Genomic DNA, 25,501 nt, shown 5'->3' with positions numbered 1-25,501 from the left:
ATAGCAGGAAGCATGTACAACCTTTAACAGCATTACAAATGTACTGAGGTACACGGTTTAGCTTCCAGGTAATGAAATCGTCTGCAAACCATTTCCTATTTTTGCTACTGTCATGATAAGAAATACACACAGTATGTGTAAGTGGAGTTTTGTTTAGCCACTGGAAAAATATTACACAATCTACACAGTTATTACAGCAAGAAAACTAAAATACTCAATGATTTCATAAGTTATCAGCTTTATGTAGCCTGGAACATAATATTTTTGAGGGATAATGAAGCGTAAACTGCTTGACTCTCACCCAGTACCATCCGATCCTGTTAGCAAGCCCTGCAGTGTTGTTGCCACTGAAAACCACTCAAGCCGTGCCTGCATTACAGGCTGTGATCACACGAGAGTCCAGCCGCTGAAAACACCTGCAACAAGGGAACCAATGCCCCAGGATTCACAATTTCTGTCATGTTAACCGTACACATATGTTCTTGATCAATCAAATTCTTGATGGTGATTATTCATTAACTTTACTAAAATGAACAATACAAAAATGTCTTCAAGATGTTTGGTATTGGTATTGTACTACTGCATTTTGTCTCAATTTATCAGCACAGTTCATCACACTCGCTCAATATTAGAGGGTAGGTGGGAAGTGGAAGAGACATACAGTGAGGTTAAAGGCTTGAACTCATGCTCTGGATTCATCATGCTAACTGGTGCATGACTCAGTCCTAAACACAACAGCTGGTGGTCTGAAAAGCCCGAGGTAGAGCCCCAGGGTTTGAGATGACCAGCCCACTCAATTACCAGCAGCTTACACAGGGGACAGGAAACAGCGGGATTCTGGGAGCAGGAGATGAAGCTGGCTTCTTTTCAGATTCTAGCACCCTCCAGGAGCCAAAGACCAAGGATGTGCCAAGAAGTTTCACAATGGCAGATGTTTCATTAGACACATGAAGAAATTCAAGTGTCCAAAAGATGTAAACGCTGGACATAGTTTCGTTAACCCATATATCTCAATAAGCATTTCCAAAATGCTTGCATCTCCTTTCCAACAGGCCTTGAATTAATGAAACTGAAACTATGCAGGCTGGAGATATCTTTTTCTTGAGCCTCATCAACATTCTCAGAGCGACAAGACTTCACACTGGTCCTCTCCTGACATTAAGGTTATATGAGGTTGTCACATTTGTCATGATGACAAGACTCCCTGGAGATGCACTATGTGGCCCCATTCAAATCAGTGGTGTGAGCCTAGTGAGCCTTGATATCTTTTACTGCAAGACTGCTCTACACTCTCATCAGCCTCAAGGATAGGTGACTTAAATGAACTGTTGGTTCAGCCCCGCTGTACTTCTTTAGTTCCAGATGAATTCGCATGTTGTTCTGTGGCACTTTGCAAGTCATACATCCAACATGCTTCATTAAAAGCCAATTTGATCTAAAAAAATACAATATGTGGCACCATCATACATGCAAAATACACCCAGTTATACAGAACTACTATAAGCCACTCCAATAAAATTGTACACAGATTTTTCAAGCAAAATTAACTTATCAGTACCTAAACAAGCATTTTTAATAGTTTTTAATATCTCAATTGCAAAAACACTTTTGCAGGAATAATCCATCACAATATCCATTAACATCAGTGTTATTTTAGCTCTCAAAGATCACTGAGTGAAAGGACAACTGTGCCTAAGCCAGAGTAAAAAGGAAATGACGCAACACAAGGTGAAGGAACATGGGGCAGACCTCGGACACATGTGGGAGTGTCATTATATCCCCCAAGGCATTTCATTGCAAAGCCTATAATTTAATGTTATAATTAAAGCCCAGAAATGTGACCTGGGGTTAAGATCAGCCCTCTACATTTTTGCATTAACATAAAAATAATAACGAACTCCAATTAGTCTCTCCACCTCAAAGCCGCAAACGAGATCACACTAAACTGGGTCATGAACTCATGTAATCAGTATAAATTTCCTAATTTATAAATGGAACAACATGCTTTCTTTGCATGTCTTGTCCACGATAATAACTACTGCTCATTTGAAAATACAATTTACAACAAATCTGTGTTGCAAGGTTGGCACTGTGGCTTCCTATTCTCTTGTTACTTGGTGAGCAATCATATGTTCACTTGAGAGACGCAGTCATGCAGCTGGAACTCCCTTGTTAAGCCCACTGCAGGGCTGCTGACGTGAAATGGCTGAAGTTAAATACTAAATGGAATCAAGGAATCGGTAAACTGATTCCTCGATTTAGGTAAACGTTGCAATACGCTGCCATAGAATATTCGGGTGAAACATTTTTCCTGTTGGCCTATTTTCAAATGTTATGGTGAACATGTGCATATGACTTATAGCTCATTTATTAGAAATGAGAGAAGTAGGAGCAACAAACAACTTTACACTGGCAGCTTACTGTGAGCAGTGAATCTCCTGAACTAATCTTCCACTGAACCTCGCAAAGGATAGCACAAAAGCATCCGAACCGAAAATCTCTCAATATAGTCATTGAGTTTTTACATGCGCATCGCATTCCAATTAAGATCCGTATTCCAGTTATGAAAATAGTCTGGTTAGGTTGTAATCTGTGCAAAAGCCATGTAAATAACTATTCCATTCTTATTTCCCTTTTACAGTACTCACAATACATCATTAACAGCAGCTTTAAACCCTTTTCATACATTCAGTCAATACTTTCAAATCTAGAGCCCCACCACACATGTAACAGTTCTGTAGAGATGGTATGTACAGTAGTAACCACATTTCTATCAGCTTTGGCAGGCAAGGACAATGAAACAGCAGACTCCACTCAGGCATATGTTGATTTGACTTTCTAGGTGAGGTGCTTCCCAGATTGGAGCAAATTGCCTTGTACTTCAGGTTGTGGACTACAAGAAAACATCACAAATTTGTCTTTGGTCTGGAGGACAGAATTAATTGATTTTCTCTGGAAAAAAGAAAAGAACTATTGTTGCAAAGAAACTACGGACTTCGAACAGAATGAATTGTGAGTATAACGAAGGATAAGTCTGGTGACATACTGCAGTATATTTTTTAACTACAAATTCTATGAAAATACCCCAATCAAAAATGAATTGATGACACAAACAAATATTGTCTGTGTAGCTAAAGCCTTAGCTTATTCCTCTGTGCCATAGAGCTCCATTATTGTCAGTGTGCCACAGCTTTGCACTGAACTTCTGAGCACCAAATCCACCACTGAAAATAGAACCCAACAAATACATATATATTTGTGACCTGTTTTTTAAAGCGTTTTCAGTAGGCAGGAATTCTTCTTCTGGCTGAGAGTTACAGGCACCCTGAGGAATTCTGGAAACATTGAGAGACGGACTAACGTATGGATGGTTCTGGTCTTTGCATGGGATTTGACAACAGTAATATTTTATAATATCACGAGCCTTTTTCATTACTACTTTTTGAAGACAATCCTACATGACCTTACATAAAAGTTTGCCTCGGTTTTCAATCCTTGCTTTTTATAAAAATTCCAACTGCTTCAACGGTTCAGTGACAAAAGCATCACTATATTTAGAATCTTGACTGATGTTCACAGCCTTAAAGTTAGCCACTGATGTACTGCTGTGGCTTTGTTTGTACGAAAAAGATGTCTGCATGTTGCAGTACCTGCACTTTTGATTTTGATACATCAAAAGCCCCCTGTGTTTTCACTACAGTGAGACCATCGTGGAGGCCTTTAAGGGGTAGAAACTGTCTGTCTGTCTTCAACACAACAACAGTGTCATCGTCAAGTCTGTAACGCCAATTTGACCATTGTTGTCTGCATTTGTTGACAGCACCTGATGTTTCCATGACAATTCTGGCACACCATGTTTATCTGTGCTTAATGCTTGTTTACCTTCAAGTCTCTGAGGGGCAGCTTATTTTGTAAATCACCTCAGCCATGTGAAGTTGTCTGTCTCTGAAAAACAAAAATAAAAAGTCCCCAGTGTGAAATGTATTTGTATCCTTGACACCTCGATATGATATACCCATGTGGGTTTCCCTCACGAATTGTGTGGCTCTCTTCTCTCTGCAACTTATCATTGGTGTCAAGCTTGGGACTTCTTTTCAGAGACTACCCTCCAGGGGCAAAAAGGCGCTCTGGGCAAAAAGAAAGACCATAAACACAACAGAACGCCTTGGTTCTCTTACATACATTAGACTAATGGTGGAAAGAGACACCATAACACCCACCTGGCTTGAGGGTGAAAATAGAAGAAGTGATTAGTGTTGTCTGTGTAGTAAACAGTGTGTTTTATATTGCTTCAAGTTCATCCTAAGGGTCTCCCCTACACAGACATTAGAAGGAAGGCTGCCTTATAACCTTGAATACCCACTCACTATTCCCCCATGTCAACAGTTATGTGACAATTTGACCTGCACCTCCCTCAACAACATTCCTGCACCACCCTCATCCCCTGAAAGAGAAATGCTAGGGGGAAGACTTTTCCCAGTGGAGGAATACCACATGAGAATTTTCCTTCTGTTACCTCCTGTGGCAGTTTTTCTTTCACTAATGTATTAACGAGAGAAGCAAAGTCGAATGCTTCTTTCTTTTTTCTATAAGTATAAAGGGCAGCATGTAGGAAGACTTCTGTGCAACACAAACGGTGAGTCAGATCACTAATCCCTCAAATTCAGATGGATTACATCCCACCTGACTCCCTCCTTGTATCCCAGGGTTCCTCCCTCACCTCACATAGTCCTGATTTGAACACATGGTTAGTCAAGGATGCTCACCATGCTGATATGCTCTCTTTTACTGAGTAAATTTGTTTATTTTTCTGCTTATTTTTCTGTGATCTCTCTTTACCCTCCATGTTAATCCCTAAACATATAATCACATCCATCCTTTAACTTCTTGCTGTTATTTTGTAGTTCCACTTGCGGATACAGAGGGTAGAGACCCTTAATCCCCCCTCCATTACTGATTTAGGCCAGCACTTGATTGAAAACTGGAGTGCTATAGCAGTCTCCTACGCTAGCCGGAGGCTTTTCACACTACTCAGAAAACACCATACATGGTGCCGAGGAAGGCTTCCCAGGAAGCTTGCGGACCATATGCATTTCAAGCATGAATGCCTACTGAGAGTTGACACATTCTTCGGGTCAGGACAGCTGTCATACATTCTCATTCACCAAATCCGACAAAAGGTGCAAAATTATCACTGGAAGATTGACAGTTAAACTCATTTGGATGTTCCATGCTCACAATCTGTCTCAGCAAAAGAATAACAAAATCCTTTTGTCATTTTCTACCACAATAGAGACGCAAAAGGAAAAGAAAGACCCGGAAAGTGAGGCTAAACTGCTGCAAACACACATACAGACATGCACACATACAAATTCACACAGCGTAATCTCCCTCACATCTCATTAACTGTTCTCTCTGAAGATGTATACAGGCTGGCAAGAGACTTATTTCCAATTTGGCAGCGCAAGGAGCATCTTAATGGGCTTTGGAAAAAATGCCCAACAGAATTTTTATATGGATATTTCCTGGGCTAGGCCTTTATTCCCACACTTTTAACTTAAGGTCTCAAGTCATTCAGTTATTTAGTGATGAGGCATCTGGCTGTGAACACATCTAAAATTTTCGTCCAAATTTACTTTACATAGCTGCCCGACATAATAAGTAACTTAAAATAGATCAGTGTGACAAACAGATTATTGACTATATACTTTTGTGACAATGTGCACCAATGTAATGACAATGTGCACCAATGTAATGACAGAAGATTTACCATAACTGGAATGTCTCCACATTTTTTGAGCTTAAAGTACAGTACAGCATATTGCATTTTATATAAATGCTTATTCTTGCAATGGAATCGTAAGGAAACATTGAATACACTGATAAACTGTATTGACACCTTCAATTATGAATATATTGTATAATTTCCTTGAATCATTTGCAATTTCAAAAAATTTAATCCTAAAAAGTCCTAAAACACGTATCAGGGATGCAAACTCATCAGGGGTAAAAAAGGCGTCAAAGATGTGATGGGCAATGATGCATCCCTGATGTATCTAATATGGGACAGCATGGGCTTTAAAAATATACAGTGGGGTCAAAAAGTCTGAATGGGAAAATCATCTCAGACGTTTGGACCACACAGTATATAAATATAAGATTTTGTTGTCTTTAGTTCTGAAAGTACATCTCAGGTAGCCAAGAATCGTAAATTTAGATGTTTATAAGTTTTGTAAGATGGTGGGGCACACCGGTAGCTCACCCTGTAAATCACGTATCATCAGGGCTGAGTTCTTGCCGCAGCAGCCCTTTGCTGCATGACATCACCTCTCTCTCCCCTACCTTGACTGTCGCTTTATTTTAAGAGCTACATGGATATACGTGTCAAAAAAAAGCTTGGATGTTGACAATAATAACTGTGCTGTACACTCAAGGTTCGTGCGGGTCCTAATATTCAATTAAGTACACACGGCAAAGCCCTCTGATATCTGGGTTGTGTTTGAGGGAATTGGGGAACTGCACGCATCCCACAACCTGCGAACAGCGTAGTACAAATCACAGCAACAGACAGAGAGAGTTGTAGCATCAGGAATTCACATGGGGACAAAAGACGCTGTATTGTATAACAGCTAATAACTGTTCTGTTAAGAGAAATCAAATAAGATTCTTTAAAGTTGTTACAGATGAACCCCAGAGGTAACTGTTATACTTGAGAAAGGAAATGTAAGACTCGTGGACCACATTAATAGGAACTGCAGCACATCAAGTGATTTTGTTTCAAAGCCATAGCAAAGAGCTGAGTCCACCCATGAGAATCCCAACTGCTCTGTATAAGTAGATGTTGATATTAACAGCAAAGCCTCAGAGCAAGAGCTCCATGGCAGGGCCTGACTGAAGCATTCAGGAGCAGTTGTGTATGAACAAAGGGCTGACAATCAAGCAGCATTGTGTGCATGACACTATAACTAATGTCTGACACAAGCACACAGGGGTGATCCTCACAGGCAAGCTGTATTGTAGGCTGACTGCTGCAGGAACACACCAGGCAGGCGATGGTACATTGACAACATGGACACAAAAGCGGAAAATCATAAGCTCAGCCTGCTGGAGTTTAATGAAGCTGTTCACCAGCCACTTTTAGACATTTTTTCAGATTCACCCCATATACAGTGGTGTATTTCAGCGCTTCCACTCTATCCTACCCACCTGCTCTTTGCAGAGAATCCTGGCACTCTTCCAAGAGACCTCTTACTGTATGAAAAAGTCTAAAGCCAGTTTAAGTTTTTCTTACTGGCCTCCACGTCCCACTCCGGTATTGTAAGAAATCTGAGGCACTTACGAGTCCTTAGGCAAAAAGAGAAAGTATCACTGTTTAATCAATGAAGTGGGTAGTATGGTTGACCTCTACGCTAACTCTGCCAATTACCTTATGCCTGCATCAGTGCCCAATGGTTATTTCAATCCCAGAATAAAACTATGTATGATGACAATTTGTATGACAAAAGTGTTACACTGCAGAGCATGCATTACATCTCTTCATGGCGAAACCTCCCAGGTAAATCTGAAAGTCTCAGAGGCAGTGGGAGACTGTACACCAAATGTTTCTGCTTTCTCCCAGCATAACATTTATAATTCTGAAGTTTTACTACTAGTTTAGACACTCTGTCACTGAAAAAAAAGACATATTAGGTAGTCATACGTTGAATGGCAAACATAGAACAAATATCTTCCCACAACAACTTTACAAATTTTGATTTAAAAAAAAAAATAGCAAAAGCCATATAGCCTTCTGGTGTAATCTTTGAAACATCAATTTGGGGTTTCCACTCTGATGGTTTACCAGGTTCTTTATGTTCTGGATAAGTTTATGACTCTGGAGCCCAAGAGACCCATTCAAACAGTACTGTAATACTTCAATAACGGATGGCCTGCAGAATTTAGATAGTAGCTGTGTAAATGTGCAAAGAAAGAAACTTCTATTCAGAATACCACCACCAAACAAACGTAAATAAAAAAGGTGCATTCTTTTTCTTTTATCTTTAACGAAGATTTAAATTTAATTAATATAAAATTGCATGAGCCTGATTAATTAAAGTGTGGATTCAATAATTAGCCTATTGTATTTTACTATGGAAAAACTAACATCTGTATAAACATATCTATGTTTGTCACCTCTTAAATCACGTAGCTCAGCTTGTCAGTGGCAGAGAACTGTCAAAATAATTATCTTATGCAAATGGGAGCTTACAACCTGAGATAGCCACCTCTGCAGACATATTAAGCCTGTGTGTTTTGTATCTAGAGGCAAAGCACTAGCATGACACAGCAAATGATGGAGGGATGAGCAATAACTCTGCTCATGCAGCTTACCACACGTTTGTATTAGCATAGCTAATTAGGCATAATTGAGTGCTTTCTACTATCCCATCTCCTGAGGCCTACGTATATCTAACCTCTGTTGTATTTATGCAAAGGTTATTTGGAGACAACAAAATCCAATTACACATAGTGGATGGGCTGTACATGAATTGTAATTAGGATCTGATCACAGCCCTAAAAAACATCTTGATCTATAGTGTGGCCAACAGATCGGTCTTTGACTCTGACTTGCTGAAGTTCCAAGTAGATGTTGGAATGTTACATGAGATCAAATAATAAACACTGAAAACTCTACATAATCAAGTAAAAGTATGTCGAAGTCTTTCCAGATCATTTTTAAACATTATCTGACATGATCTGAATGCTTGTTGTTGTGATAGGAACCTGTCCAGTACTCCGGGCAGGTGGAAGCCAACAAAAACCCTGGTCACATACTTGGAAAACTTCACGATTATCACTCCTATATGAACTGTCAAACAAAATTTAAAAAAAAAACCAAAAAAAAACAGCTGCAAATCCAAGATTCTGTCTCAGAACCTTAAAATAATCAAATAGCACTGAATAAATAATCCAAATATAAACCAGATGTCAAAAATTGTGAAATGAACCATGATCATGTTTCAGTACTAAATATTTTGTGCAAATGTCTGACTGAATAAGACTCTACATTACAATTCTTGCCACACAAGAATTCACACAATTTAAAAAAGTATTATGGACCAATTTACATCTTTGGTTCTACTGTACAAAGCTGAATTCAATCACAAGAAAAAACTTTGCCACACTAATGACAAAAAGGAAAGGGGGCCAACAACCGAAGCCACCGTGTCTGGCTAACGCCATGTGCTCTGTCATATCAGAGACAAATAATGACGTAAAAATAATAAAGCAGCAGCATTGGATTACCACTTTTAAATGTGTATCATGTAAGTGTTTTTAAAAAAAGACTAATTCTGCTAACTGCAGTGTCTGGTCTTTTTATTTGAGTAGTCTGCTGTAAACGTATCCTTCTGAATTGATGATAAATTGAATATGCGTTGCCACTGGAGCAGAATCAGCACGGACACAAAGCTTTCCTTTTTCCCTTTTCCGATTTCACTACAGCTCCTGATGCAGACTTCACTTTCTGTATTTTCTGAACATGCAAGTTTTCTCTGTCAGTATTTGAAGTATCCGAATGGTCAACAGGGACACTAACAATAACATTTTCATTCATTTAGAATTGCAACTATTTGAAACTGGTATGAGATGTATTTGTAACATACAGACTCCCCCACACACACAGACACAGACACAGGCTTACACACACAGCCGTTCAATCAGTAACAAAACTATCAATTACCCATCTAGCCAAAACCATGTTAAAACCAAATAAGTCAGCTCTATGATCATTACTGCCTGATGCTACCAATTACCAATACAGTATCTCTATTTGTCTGTAAGAGGCAATAGAGGGATTAACTTCAGGCCTCTCTGCGTCCCCTCTTCCCTCTCATGAAGCAGACTATGTTGACTGACTAATCTCCTTTCCTGCTTTGACCACAAATGTGATTACCAACGCACAAGAGATAATAAAACCATATCTCTGCTGTACCAAAGAGCATGAATTAAAACCTAAGCTGTAGCCTTGAGGAATATCTCAAAGAGAGGGGGAAAAAAAAAAAAGAAAAAAAAAACGACAGCAAAAAGAAGTATTTCGTGCTGAGTGCATACAGCCCCCTACTGGTAAACAGTATTCACTATTTAGCCAAATACAACACAACAAGCTCCATGATCTTCTGTTGAATATGAGCAACAGGTACGCTGACGGTTTCCAAACCTTTCTTCTGGTGCCACTGTTGCAAAGTCAGTCTTTCACTGTCTCTATTCAAGCAGCGCTATTTATAAAAGATCTCAAATTTGGGTGACTGCCATTAAATGACATACTGAGGTGTCACGTACGATTCTTGGGCTGCTAGGTCTGGTCTTAAATAGGTTACCTGTAGGTTCTCTTTTAGTGGTAAAAAAAAAAAGGGCAAAAACAGGAAAGGTAACAAGTGGGTTTTGCCAGTTTCAGTGTGAATACGGTTTTTTATTACCAATGCAGATTTGGCCTCTAAAATGACAAATCTAAAACGTCTGAAACAAAGACTTGTTTGTAACTGCATGGGGATGAATAGTTGTGTGATTTTCACACATGAGGCGACTGTTGCTTCTGCACAGGTGTATCATTTTAGCTGTGTTCTGGGTATTCAATCCAGTGTTTGCTGTCCACTTAATGGAAGAGAATGAATGAAAGGTAGCCGGCTGCGATTCTTCATTAAGCAATGTGGAAATGGAAGGGATGATAATGACCTTTAAACAGCAAAAATCGTGTGTAGTGCAACTCTACCGCAGTAACATCTGTTTCTCAAAATACTTACAAGCCCAACAAACATACCGACTGTATATAGTTTACATTTAGACAAATGCCTCGACAAAGTCCATCTAATGAAACGTGGCATGTTGCAAAAGCAGACTCATACTTTTGACAATACCCAGGTCTGCTCTGTTTGGACCCTCTGATGAAGCGGGATGACGGGATGTTTGTCACACAGGGCGAATTAAACGCCCAGAGGTTTGAGGAAGATCACATAGTTCGGGTTTTGTGTGGCGGTCCTCGTCAGATTGTTTCATCCGAGGGGGAAACGAGACATGACACGTGGTGAAAGGGGCGAAACGCAGTGATGATTTGTCACTCTCGCCTACCTGATATTTCCTGATGGGGCACATTGACGAGGCTGAATCCTTTAGCGTTATAAGCTTGCCTAACCTCGCTACAGCTCCGCGCTTTGCTTTCACCAGCAGATGACAGGGACAGCAACGACAGAGTACATAAGGCGACTTGCAGTCTCCACATCGCATACATCAGTGAAATCCTTGATAATGTCTCACAGGGAAATACGAGCTCCGTCAGAATAAATGATATCCGGGGGGGGGGGGGCTGATTGAAAGGTTTCTCTCCCGAGCGCGATGTCAGATGTTCATCAAACAAGGGAACAGAAAAAAAAAGAAAAAAAAAAAAAGAAAAAAAAATATCACTCCTCACTTAAGATACTGGTACGTCCACCTCATCACAAAAGCTTCGTATCTTCCCCTCAAGAAAGAAAAAGGAACCCGGTGAGTCCGATCGCTCCCGGCCTGAACAAATCCGTCTGAAGACAGTTGCTACCTGGTGCTTCTCTGTGCCAGCAACTTCTCCCGCACACACACAGGAGCCCTGTGTTGATGCCAGTGCGAGGAAAGGCGAAATGCAAGGGGGAGACACGCGCTGCACGGCGAGCAGAACGCACAAGGGCAGGGCAAAACACGGAGTGGAGTGGCTGCGACTTCAGCGGCTCGCATCCAGTGGGCGCGTACTGTCCTCCGCCTTTACGCATCCTTGGCAATGCGCACCAGAAGCCCAGCTGTAGACGGGGGCTGGAGGCGCGGGTACGTGGAGGTCGCGTCGGAGGAGCAGAGCGACGCATGGCCCGAACACATAAGGTTGTTTTTGCTGGACTGTAATCAATCCCTGTCCCTGCTGACCGTTCAGTGTCTTTTGATGATAATAACCCATGGAAGAAATACGATAACGGCTGTCGAATGACCTAGAGCAGGACACACAATACGTTATCTTAGCAGCTGTCAACATTTTTTTTTTGGCAGAAATCATTTAAAATCGGAAAGTTGCCCCGATTTGTCCTATTTAACCTATTTAGATTTCTTTTAACCTAATCGAACCTTTTTGTGTCATCACAATGCTTTCAATAGGGCAGGAGGGGTTTGCAATCAGTGTGCCGTAATTTAAATGCATTTCTTTTAACAGATGAGAAAACTTTGCTGGAAGAAGAGGAAAAAGTTTTCGTGTTATAATGAAGTAATTCCAGCAAGAAAAGTATCTTGTTATGACGTGAAAGATCTTCTCTTGAGAGCATAAAAGCAGACTGCCTCTCATAATATCCCATCCAAACACTCCTGCAGTGTGTTGCTTGGGTTTTGGGAGCTACAGCTGGCTTATTAAAATCAACTTTAAAAAGGGCATTGAAAAGGGTTGTAAAATGCAAAGAGGAAATCAGAAAAGCAGCATTGCCGGTGCCAGACTACGGAGATGGATAAGCGTGAAATTTTAACGAAAATTATCACATCTTAATTCCTTTAGGGATAATACATTATGAAAATTGCTCTTGCTAGGCAAAATGGGATTCTCATCAGTTCAGTTTGTGGACACTTGAGAGTGATGCTGTCTACTCCGCAGCTCTGTCTGAAAATGAAAGTAATTCAAGATGTTTCATTAGTCCTTCAGGATTAATAGAGAGACTGACCTACCACACTAACTTAAAGTAGTTCCTAGTATCTCATTTGAAGTATTTTAACACATTTGGCTTTATCGGATAATGGACAGAGGGGATGTGAAGAGAGGGAGAAAGCAAGGGTTTCAAATGCAACAAAGTTCCTGGTCTGAACTCGAGGATGGTGGAATTACATGGCCTTAGACAGCCTGGGCCCCCGTGACGGCCTAGTATCTCGCTCTAATATAAAGTTTTCCCCCCGCAACTAAAAAGTATATGTTGCCATTAAGATCATTTTTCTTGTGATAACTGGATGCTTTTATTATGACCCCTGATCCATAATTGGGCAAAATTTTGGATCATGGAGAAAGTAAAAAACCTTCCTCGTTATTTAGATATTGCTCATGTTGAAGGAATTTTAACGCCAGATTGCGAGTCCGAGTCAGATCTAACAATTTTTAACTCATTGTCGTCAAATCCTATGGACACATGAATACTTAGTGTGTTAAAGTAAGCAGAGCACACACAAAAAGTTGTCTTCTTCAGCTAAAGTGTATCATTCAAGTTATATGACTTCAGTTTCACACAACCCTTAATCCAAATGATCACTGAGTCTTTTGCGCAGTCCTGGCAGAATGAGTCAAGTGCTCAATAAAATTATCTACAAAAATAAATCATACAATTAGCTCAGTTCAGTCAATCAATATGTAAGTAATCAGGAAAAAAAAAATCCAAAGACAGTCCCATTGGTCTCTGCCCCGCACCCACCCAAATAAGCCTGTGATGTCACAGTTCCTGATATGGGCAATGAATATTCTGATCGGATGGATCACAATCTGTAAACAGTGTATGCGATGCTTCGGCTTGTAGTCTGGTAGTGTGACATTGTGAAAAATAAGGTGGTGCCAGAGTGGCAGAATAATGATTTCTCCATTTCCAAATAGAGTGAACCATTGATTCCACTGGCTGCCAGGAGAAGCAGCACCGAAGCAGCAAACACATGCATGAATTTGTCAGTCGTACAGACATTAATTTAAATGAATGGGACAAAAAGCAAACATTCCCAGGACAGAGGTGTAATGTGACTGTACCTATAACACTCAGTTCAGCTGCAGTGAAGTGAGCAGCGGGGAATGAACAGCCTGGGCGTCTGGCTGTCTAGGATGGCGGATATTCTCAACGGAGGGACGGGCAGGACCTCCTCCTACAGGTGTACGTGTGTCATCTTGCTTTGACTCGCCATGGGTCAGTTAGAATTACCCAGCAAGGGTAAACCCATGTCTAAACCACAGCTGTTAGCAGATTGCTTCAGTATCCATGATCACAAAAGACAGACCTAACGCTTTGTTAGAAAATGATTCTGGCAATTTAAAAACAATTAAATGCTCGACAACTTGAACATCAAAGTTGAGTCTTTAAAATTTCCTTTTGAAACTACTATCTCTGAGGTAAAGAACTTTCAAACACGATGGGAAGGTGATGAGCTAAGAGGTAATGTACCAAGATGAAGCAGAAGTCTTTGGAGAAAAAGCCACAGTCCAAGCTAAATCAGAGCCTTAAATGCACATTTATGTTAAAGAGATTTTTTGGTGGTTTCGTGGCAGTTGTGTAAGAAATTATGTTTATATACAACTGTTTTGCAAAAGCAAAAACATTTTGTAGGAAATGTTAATTGTGACCAGATTACAACTTTCTATTTACATAATGAGGATATTTTGTTAATTTACATATTTAATAAGTCGCAAGTTGTTGATGCTGAATATATCAGTAAGATGTTCACAGACAACATATTTGTTCTCCACAAAAACATCGGATCTTGCATCACAACATCCACTTGTAACATCCACTTTTTTATCGTTACATTTAGACTCTCACAGCACTTGGTTGAGGTTAGGGAAAGATCGTGGTCTGGTTTCATACTGAAAACGTTCACAGTGACTTCAGACGCAAAATGTTTATTTACATTTAACCAAAACCTTGATCTTTCCCTAACCTTAACCAATGTCTTTTTGTCGTCTGAACCTAACCACTGGCGGTACAGTTGTTGGGAACCCCAGTCTTTGATGTGACAGGCGTGCACTTTGTACGCCATGCTACCAGCCGAACAAGCCACGTAAGAAAACGCCCTCACTTAGATCACGTTAATTCTCATCTTAACGGGGTTTTGTAAATCGTGTAATTGCTGCCAAAGGTGGACTATGACACACCCCCATATTCATGCTACCAAACATTGCACCTACAACATATTAGCTAGACCTCTTCCAGACTCTGAAAAACACAAAAACCAGTGGAATATAAGCACAGCGGTCAGGTCAGAAAATACTCACTTGTGTCTCTCATGTGAAAATAATCTTTGCACCAGTGTTAAGGGATGAAATTAGTGGTGAAATTAGAGCTGTCATACAGTGCACTTAAAGCACATTGTCTTAATCTGCTGCAATATTTTTGTCACTATCATTAATGGGTTTTAATTGTGATATTACAATAACTATTGCTGAAAAATTTAGTATGAAGGGCTACGGCTGTCTTATTGCTGTCTCTGTTTCTGCTTCTGTTGCTGATCTACCTCTCTTCCTTCCTTGCTGTTACTTTCTAGTGGCTGAATGTTTTAGATCTTATTATTTCTGCATCTTTTAGTTTCTGCTGTACCTGAGAATTCATTTGGTGCTGTTGGTGGGAGTGTTGGCACCTCTTGGTTGTTCTTCAGTTAAAGCACAGTAGAAGAACCTGTTATTAATAAGTGTTCACATTTTTTTTTTGGTATGATTATTGAATCAAAAATAAGTTTTAAAAGAGTTTAAATCATGATGATAATAATAATCTCAGAGCCTATTATTCATGTTGGCCCAGTCAGTGATGCAGAGTTTTCCTTGTACTTGTATAATATAATAGCCATTATGTGTGACAACAGTGTCTCTTTGTGAAGATCTACATAGACTTTAATGGGAGCTGTTCTTATAAAATTAGTACTTGGTCTACTATTACAAAACAGTAACATATAACTGTACTCTAGCCATTTTTATTAATTATATATAGTAGAATGTTAATAATACTTTATTTTTTAAAACAATTGCATTTTACCGCAAAATTAGCTGTTTGGAAAATTATTTTAGATATATACCAATAAGAAAAGACATCTGGACATCTGTGGGCCTAAATCAAACATAGGCTATTAGTCCTGTCAGATCTGGACATTATCTCTGTGCTGCGGAGGAAGACAGACTCAGTCATTTATGTGATCTAAATTAGATTGGAAATGAAATTAATTTTGCTTCATATTATTCTTTTTATACAATGTCTTTGTTTAACAAGATTAAGAGGGAAATCAATTTTTGTCTATTGAGGATTGTGAAGAGGAGCATTGACTCAAAATGAAACTTTTGGTGATTATTTAGAGATGTCTCAGGAACTTCTTTTTCCTCTTTTGAACAACTGTGACTAAATTAATTTCTCAACTTTCTCAGTTTGGTAAGTTACTGTCTATATTGTTTACATTGTTCTCTGTTAAATATTTTTCATGTAACTAAAATTAACTAATCAATTAATTACATTAATTAAGTACATGTCATGTTACATCAATATATGAATTTAGGTGAAAAAGAGAGAATAAAATGAAAAAAAAAAACCTTTACCACAATATGCACATTCACAACTGTTGAACCTTTTACAATAAAGGCAATGCATGGTCTATGTCAGTTCCGACTATTTGAGAGCTTTGTGGGATGTGAACAATGAGTTTACATTTGGCAAGTTGATATCATTAAAAGAATGCAAAATTTTCTATTAGCAGTTCCTATTTGCAGTGTACCCACGGATGTACAGACGACTATTACTGAATTACTGTGATACTGAAGAAAACTTAAAAACATCATGATTCTCGGGTTAGTTCTGCAGTTATAAGGAGGATCTTTTTTCTGCGATTTCTAAGCAGATTTCTGGAAGTTCAACCAAGATGGACATAGGAGATAATGATAACCTTGGAAAGTACAAGTTACACTGAATCTATAAATAAGTTTTTGATGTCTGTGTGTTCAGAATTGACTGAGTTATAACTCAGAAGAGTATGATTTTTGTGGCTAAGGGTTTTAAAGTACCAATTGCTTCCATTAGCTGCATGTCGCAGTCACTGCTGCTGTAAGTGCTGGCCATTTTGGTAAGCAGTCCAAGTCAGAGGGCCAAACTACCTTAACAAACTTTGAGTTTTTTGCAGAACACCTCATGCATCTGTCCCTTTCACCTTTGTCTCTTTCCCTCTGCACCCCCCCTTCAACTCTCCCACACCCCAATGGAGAGGCATGCCTCACAGTTTGAAAACCTCTTGTCTATGTGAAACTGATGTAGCTCCAGTTTTGAAGGACTTGGAGTATTTAAGTCTCTCATTTACTTGTGCTCAACAAGTCACCAAAATGAGGTACAATGACGATAAGTGTTTTGATATGTTTTTTGTTTGAATGATCAGCCCAAATTAGCCCACACTGATTTTCTTTCATGGCACCCAAGGTGTCTTATCTCTGTTTTTGGGCTCTATTCAATTATCTATTGTATTCTATTTAGGAAGGCAATGCCAGTCGGGCATAGAAGTCCAAGATCAAATGTGTTTTCCCCATTCACCATTGTTTTCATCTGTACAGCTCTGTAATAGCCCTACTCAGCTAATAAGCTCTAGCTAATGAGGCCTAGAGATGATGAGAAGGTGATCCTGCTGGTGGATCGATAGCTCACCACGAGGAGTCAGAACAGGGTTCATCGTGACTCATACTCAGCGCACCACAGGGAAAACTAAGCTTTCACTTTCCCGGCCTGCTGCATCACAAAAAAATGTTTTGACTTCACCTTTTCATGGGGTATTAATGTTCCAAAGTTTTATTTTAATTTTGAATCCATAGCAAGACAGATGGACAGAGAGATAGACCTAAAGATAGATCAACAAATCGATCAGAATCAATAGATAGAGGATCTAGACACAAACCACCAAGAGGACAAACAGCTGACTGACGCCAACACCTTACACTGTCGATGGATAGATGAATGAATGGATGGACGCAGATATCTCAGTGATGGATCTCCATGGATCTCACAGGAAAAGAACCATTTTAATGATGTCCTTGAAACAATTAAAGGTCAGAGATTACAGGGGGTAGAATCAAGGGAAACACACCACAACTGTTCTTATTTTCCCTCTTTTAAAATAATCTGTGGCAAATTCTTACTTAACTGTTGACTTACACGTAAAACACCCAAGCTGTATTAAAACAAAAAGCACAACTCACTGTATTTAAGGAAACAAGCAGCATACTTGTATAAAAAGTGTTTGCTGTAATGGTGCTTACAGTTAAGTTTTACTTTACAGTTTTAAATCTTTGCATGGTTTAAACAGTGTGCTATTCAATGCCATAGCTGGTATGTGAGATTCACAGTAAGCAGATGAAGAATAAGGTCACTTTGTTCACATTAGCGCTGCAAGCACAGAGATGAATAATTAATCATATATTCATAATTCATGTATGTTTAAGACAAATATGTGCAATTACTGCAAAGAGGTAAAACTCTTTTCTTAGATAGATTATTTTTCTCTTGGCTTATTGATGTCTGCACTGTGAACAAAACTATCCAAGCAAAAAAAAAAAAAAAAAAAATGAGGGAGAGCTGAGAATACACATAGGATGTTTTTTTTTTTCCATTGGGCAAAAACTTTAATGTCAAACACATTGCAAACATATCTGTTACCCTTTAAGAGTAACACCATTCCACTTTAAACTGGACTGAAAATTTGTAGAGCCACTTATTATATGTTCATGTGTGGGTTTTTCATGTTTCCAGCCAAAGAAACCCTTTGGTGTTACAACCGTGAAAAATCTTGTGTGTTGGGACTAAAATGACCATCCATCCATCTATTTTCATGTCATGTTAGCAGCAGACTGAACAGCGTAAGCCAGGTTTCCTTTTCTTCAGCCATGTCCACCAGCTTCTCTTAGGTGATATCACCATTCCCAGATCCGGTAATCCAAGATAAAATATACCTCTGGCGTGTCCAAGGACCTCCTTCCTGTTCAATACGTCTGGAATTATCTCCACACGGAGCAGACATTGACACATCCTAATCACATGCCCAAATCATCTTTTGAAACTGATGGAGCAGCAGTTCACGCATTATTCATACTATTTCCACAGCTGAACCAAAACCCCCTGCCAAGACAATCTTATCTTTTCAGCCATCGAGCAAAGTTGAAAAGCCACACTGACAGAAAACCATAGGGAAAAAACAGGCTAAAATGCCAATTTCTATTTGCAAACCTTCAGCAAATTCATTTAATGGCTCTAATCTTTTTAAATGGTTTGGAGCCATTGCATGTCACATTGTGCACGATATGATACAAAAAATTTGGTAGCAATCTGTGTCTGACTGCACAATATCATTGTTTTGTTTGTATGTCAGATTGTGCCTCAAATGTCTGGGGAACTGTAGTGCTACAATGTTTAGTGACAAAAACCTAGTAAAACATTGGTTCATGCCACTCCCGTGCTTTGAAATGCAACAAACAAATAACAAGCCTTGGCCATAACCACGGATCTAACAACAGTTCTTATAATATAGTATATCTATGGCCACAGGGTTGGAACCATTTTTTTTCCACTTTATTAAAAAATGGGATTTACAATGTTGCATCAGCCAATGTATTTTACATATTTTTATGATGTATTCCAATTGCTTTGTGGATGTGGGTCGCAGTGGTTTTCACACTGGAAATGCCGTCCTAAATTTCTGACACTGTCAGAATATTACATTTAAATAGGCATGTCCAATTAAACAGTTAAGATTATTTTTTTATTTCTTAGCAACAGCTGCAACAAAGCAATGTAGAATGAGGAATGAAAAGTGATCTAAAGAGAATAAATTATTTTCCAAGAAGCCTGCACTAGCTAATGATTTCAGATGTGAAAACACACAATCAATAAACTGCATGCTGGCTCAAATGTTAAATCACAGTATGCCCAGTCCTTAATCGTTTTCACACATCATGGAAAAGGTCATGTTAGAGCAGTATCAATCCATTGCTGACAGGCATTATTTAGATCAAACAAGCAGACCTGTGTCACCGATCATTTCGACAAATTCCTTAGGTTCGGATTAGGCCTTGGTTGAGAGCACCAGACCTATGAACTTCACACATTAATAATGTCAGGAGCACCAGAAAATGTAAGTATTCACAAGAAAATAGCTAATAAGAACATTCACCAATACAAACTGTTTTTTCCCCTGCATAAACTTTGTATTTACATTCGTATTCAAATCGAATTTGCCAGGTTAACATGCCCTGATGTAAATGCAAGTTTGATTCCTCTGATTCTTAACAGAACACTTCGTTTTCTCTGATATCCATTTAGGCCTTGGTAATTTATTCAAATTATTGCAGTCTGAGACATTTTTATGTATCATACATAATTCAAAATATTTTCAGGTGGTTGTTTTCCTGTGATGAAAACTGTTTTGAGCTAATTTATTATGTCTTTCGGCTTAGAAATTGGGGATCTGAGTCTTATTGTAAATAGGCTCTGACTACTGACAGGGAGTGTGACTAACGATGAAAAGTAATCATCATAAGATCAAAATTATTTGCTTAATATATGAGCTAATGATCTTTTCTCCAAAATGTGAAATATTACCCAGGACTTGTTGATCACAAGTGGAGCAAGTTTTGCACTACACTGTAGTACGTGAATATTCTTATAATGTGATTTGAGGCCCATCAGGACCACAGCCTTGTCTTCAGTAAAGATGCTTTTGACTGGACAGGAATTTATTTCCTCCATGGCAGTAAAACATGTTACACAAGTCGTCCGAAATTCCTGTAGGCTGGCTTCCTGAGCACTTTCAGGGCAGACTAACTCTAAAAGGCACGCACACACTAAATGGACTCGAAGAAACTTGCTAGCCTAGCAACAATAAGGCTACAAAAGACCCATATTGCAACACTTTCTGCAGGAGACAGAATATCTGATGTTGAGAATAGTGCATAATTGTTACGTTGTTGTAGTCAAATTCCCATTTTTTCAAATTAAATTTTCAGAAAAAAATAAAGTCTTATAACTTGACTGATGCAGTATTTTTAGAGCCCTTTGGCTGTGCAGCACCTAATTTTTCCCCATACATGCAAAAATACTCTCAGTCCATAGACACTGATAGATAATATCGAATACGAAAAAAAAAAGATCAGAACAGGTACATGTCCAATTAGTAATCAGTTAATCTATTACTCGTAGCCATCCCTAACATTTATAGCAGAAAACAAAACTGGGTTACAAACTGTCAGCATGTTTAAGACATGGGTAATTTCCAGACAGGCAAGGTCTAATGAAAGATGTTATCATGACTTAATCATGACAGTTCCATAACTCAACCACGTGTTTATTACCGTTACCAGGACAACGAAGGTCTGGTACGCCCTGCTGCTGGTACACTCTGGTATGATGAATAATCAGGCTAGTTCCAAATCAGCACTATAGCATTTCACTTTTATGGAAAAAAACTACGAAACTATGACATGTTAAAATTATTACATTTACGAGGCTTTTTTTTTTGTTTTTGAATTATTAATAGTACAGCCTACAAAAGATCCCCCATGTCACACAGTACGTACCCACAAGGTCACACCTCAACACGAGGGATTCAAAAATACAACTTAACAACAAAAGCATTCTGTTTAAAACAATTTCTTCATTACATAAAGTGCATTTAAAGAAAAAAATATAGATAACTTTGTATGTGTAAGCATGGCATGCTGTTAAATATGTAGCCAACATGCAGGTTATGACTGCTCCTACATCAGTAATGTAAAACCTGTTTACCCAAAGGAGCTCCTCAGTGCAAAGCTACTGCAGTTACCATGGTAACGCCCTGAGCTGAAGACAACATTCCATCAGCCACAAGCCAGTACTTCATTATCTGAAATATAAGTTTTGCAAATGTAACAAGTGAACGTTTTACATAGGAAAATGGCTATGTGTAAAGGGCAAAATTCTGTATTGTTGTGAATGGATTTAGTTGCAATTTCTCCCCTGAATGTGGTCTTAATGCTGGGATGCCAATATGAGATAAGACTGATAACTTTTTTCTTAAAGGATGGGTTTGGATTTTTTTCCAAGTCTGTCTGTCTGTCTTAATACAGCACTCACATGCCATATCCACAATGAGAGAGCTGTTGGTTTCTGTAATCATTCCACCTGTCCATGCCGGCTCTGAAGCATTACTTTTGTACAGCGACTACACTGTAAGAAATGGGAAAAAGGGGAGTCAAATCCAGAGTCCTTGTTCCCTGCCTTCAATAATTTAGCCAAGGCTTATAATGGACTTCAGCAGTTTAATTTAACCAATTGAAGTAAGTTATCTTTATCCTGGCAGATATGTGTAAGTTTCTTGACTGGGTTTTTTTTTTCCGGAAACACACCTATATGCAACTACCAGAAAGTATTTCAACTAATATGTGTCCTTTTTGTACCAAACACTCAATTACTGTAGGGTTAAACGCTGGACGATAAAGGTTTGTAGTTTTGTAATAGAGATGAGTAACTATAGCTTAGGCCTACATCTTGTGCTGTGGACACAAAAATGGGGACCTGTCAAAAAAGCAATAAAAACTACATGCTAAATGTCTGGCAAAAGCAAACGTGAATACTAAAATTGCTATTTTATTGCAGATTGCCTGTGAACACATCAGCGCAGATAACACCTCATATGAGCCTTATAGCCTGCTACCTCAGAATAGGTGCTGTTTCAAAGACGACAGCTCATCAAGATGAGTGACAGGTGTTGGGGGTAGGAATTTAACCAACAGACGTGGAGACATTCAGGACTAACAGCACATTTCCTGCCTCAAGGCAAAAAGTATCATTCTGTAGATTTCAATCTGTGATAGCAGTGCTTTTATTTACATCCAGAGGTTGGGTTTGTAATTTAAAAAAAACAAAACATAAACAACAACAACGACAAAAAACAAGATTTTATTCAGTTGCAAAAGTTTTTCTCATTTTCACAAAACCAGTCAAGTCAGCAGATTAGATTTAACACTCACAAACACACACATACACATACACATACACATACACACACACACACACACACACACACGCACACACACACACACACACACACACACACAAAAACAAAAACAAAGAGGAGCACTCAACGGGACCCCTACTAGATAAGTCTGTGACCTTTACCTCTAAGTTACAGCATTAAAATTCATAGGCAATGCAACAGAGTCTCTACTGTTTATATTTGTGACAGAAATACAATATTTGTTTTACAATTTATACACCTTGTTTTATTGCTGATTACTACTCATAATCACAGTATTCCTGAAAACAAATTGTATTGTGCATCAATATTAAGTAGTTATCATCAGTATTTTTAGATCAACAATTAATTAGATGAATATATATCACTGTGGTTTTATCACACTGGTAAACCCAAAGAGAATAATCACCCACCTGTGCAGGTCACCTCAGCTTTATGAAGCCTTGTATCATCTTTCAGCTAATTGTTTTGTTTTTTTGGCTGTTAACTTTACCATTTTTTGGTTGATTCTCACCCCTTTCAACAACCTCATTTCCAGCCAGAATAGGCAGTTGTTTTCTGGCTGGAAATGTAAATAAGCAACTGTTGGCAAAAATGTTCACCATATAAACTTGATAAGTTGATAATATGTGTGGTGTTTAAAGGTTGTTTCTGCTGCCCTGAAGTTGGGAGAAAAATCCATTAATGCAGTTTTAAATAAGTCTAAGGCAACATTACACTTGTTTTAGTCCACTTTGTTATATATTATAGGTCACTGACCAATAGTACTACGTTGTCTAATGCAAATGCTTGTTTTGTCCTTTTAGTGTCATTTTATGTGATAAGTCGTTCAGCTGCAGCAAATTTGTGGTAATAGCCATTGTTTTTAGCTGTGTATGTACAATCAACACATAAACATGCATAGAGCTTTTTTTTCTGTTACCCGTCACACAGATAAATGAATCTGCACTACAATGGCAGGTTTTATGGACTCACCTAGGGTGTATTCTTATGCAGTGTAAATGTACATTAATGCTACCGAGCGTAACTGCAGTTATTCATCATAAAATGATTTTCTGTCCGTACATTTATTTATGTGTTTTAATAATGGATGAAGGAAAATACGTCAGATTGAGATATGGTCCTAGGTGCCAAATCTTGAAGCTGCAGTTTATACAATCTGGGCTTTATTGAGATCCTGAGTTAAATCAGTGAAGTCTTCTAAAGCTCGATTTTATGTGCACAACCCAATCTGTCCTGGAGTTGCAGGACAAGATGCAGGGCCTCCTGCAAGATGCAATTCATATTCATCACCTAAACACTTGAGGTGATGAATACAATGACTCTGATTTACGTCCACAAGACTCCGCTCATTAATGACCCGCTTGGGGGTGACACTGATTACACTCTCAGAATGAAGTGATAACTTGGTAAACTGCAAGATCTCCATGGGAATGAATGGATGAGGTGTGGAAGTGTCTTTTGGGACACTCCATAACCGTGTTTTAAGGCACCTGAGGATGGTGAAACTTCTCTTAGAAGAAGCAACATGGTGGGAAAAAGCAGAGTCTGTTAGATTCTAGATATCTTCAAATAGAGCTCTAGTGTGAGGATACAGTTTGCAAAAGAGTGAGGCAACCTCTGGTAATATCTTGCTTGGGGAATCCTGTCCTTTTAATACATCTCGCAACATTGATGCACTTGGTTTGTGCAAGTTTCTTTGTAAGACAGTTGATGCTTTGGTATTTGATTTGTCTCCCAGAATGCCCCAACTCCCACTCCAGTTGAGGCATTCTGGGAGACAAAATGCCAGAGCTTCATATAACTCAGCTTTCCATCTCGCTCTACCCATTTTGCTCGTGACAACACATCATTGTTTGAGGTTACCACCATATCAGCTTTTTTGTATCTATTTTCAATCTTTTCTGGGTGGCACACGATTTCACTTGGTACGATTTACGATATCTTTCTCAATTACAGTGGGGTCCAAAAGTCTGACACCACTTTCCCTTTCACTTGAATAAGAAAGTGGTGTCAGACTTTTGTACCCCACTGTATGTTTACATTTATGTATGTGCACATGGGGACATTTTTGTTTTTTAATGAATTAGTTATGCAACTTTTGGTTGAATTGCCAGGAAATGGTAAATATATTTGTGCCCCCCTCAGGATATACTGTATTGACACTACTTTGGTGATTCCTTAACATCACCAGTTAAGGTCAAAATTTCACTTAGTCCAGTACTTTGGCTAATGACCAGATATCTGCTTTAGACTCAGACACAAATATGCTTGTGGATACTGAAACACAGAGCATCATATCCATAGGTTTTTATGACTGTTTCCCTCAAGAAATTATTTGGCAGCAGACATCTAGACATCTGTAGACATTGGTGTCAGGTCCTCCTCCTTCATTCTTTGTTCGTGGCTGGGAATTGACAGCCAATCAGACCATCTCGGGCTATATTGGAGTTGAATGTTTTAACAAGATTTCAGATTGCTTTAACATTATTACACTGTTAAAACTTTTTTCAAATTATTACATGATCTAAATGACCTTCTTTGAATATCTGCACAGCAAATTTCTCTTCCTGTACAATCAAAACATCTTTCTGGTGATTCTGCGCACCAGCAGGGCACCAGCGCACCCATGAACACACTTCCAACAGTGCTACGCTAGAAATGCTATGCCTTTAGGAGATCGGATAAAATACACTGAAGGGAGAAGAACATAATGGCAACAAAACAGGTTGACATTTGAACCCACTTCAAATATAAC

At 38.8% G+C, this 25,501-nt stretch overlaps 1 protein-coding gene across 3 annotated transcripts in view; it reads right to left on the bottom strand.

The window, feature by feature from the left end:
- Nucleotides 1-25,501, bottom strand: part of gpc6a (glypican 6a) — a 214,598-nt gene that overhangs the window by 121,514 nt on the left and 67,583 nt on the right. The window contains exon 2 of one of the 3 annotated variants that reach the window (XM_040134241.1): nt 302-416. The exons of 1 other annotated variant lie outside the window; for it this stretch is intronic. In XM_040134241.1, coding sequence (XP_039990175.1) covers nt 302-311 — 10 coding nt within the window. In that variant the 5' untranslated portion in view covers nt 312-416. Of the gene's footprint in view, nt 1-301; nt 417-11,106; nt 11,287-25,501 lie in introns of those variants that run through there. One more of the 3 variants, XM_040134071.1, reaches the window with a different exon arrangement.

Source organism: Xiphias gladius, chromosome 1 (assembly GCF_016859285.1).
Source record: "Xiphias gladius isolate SHS-SW01 ecotype Sanya breed wild chromosome 1, ASM1685928v1, whole genome shotgun sequence".
NCBI classification, from domain to species: domain Eukaryota; kingdom Metazoa; phylum Chordata; class Actinopteri; order Istiophoriformes; family Xiphiidae; genus Xiphias; species Xiphias gladius.
Note: the sequence above shows the minus strand (reverse complement) of the source record. Positions and strands in the feature narration are given on the sequence as shown.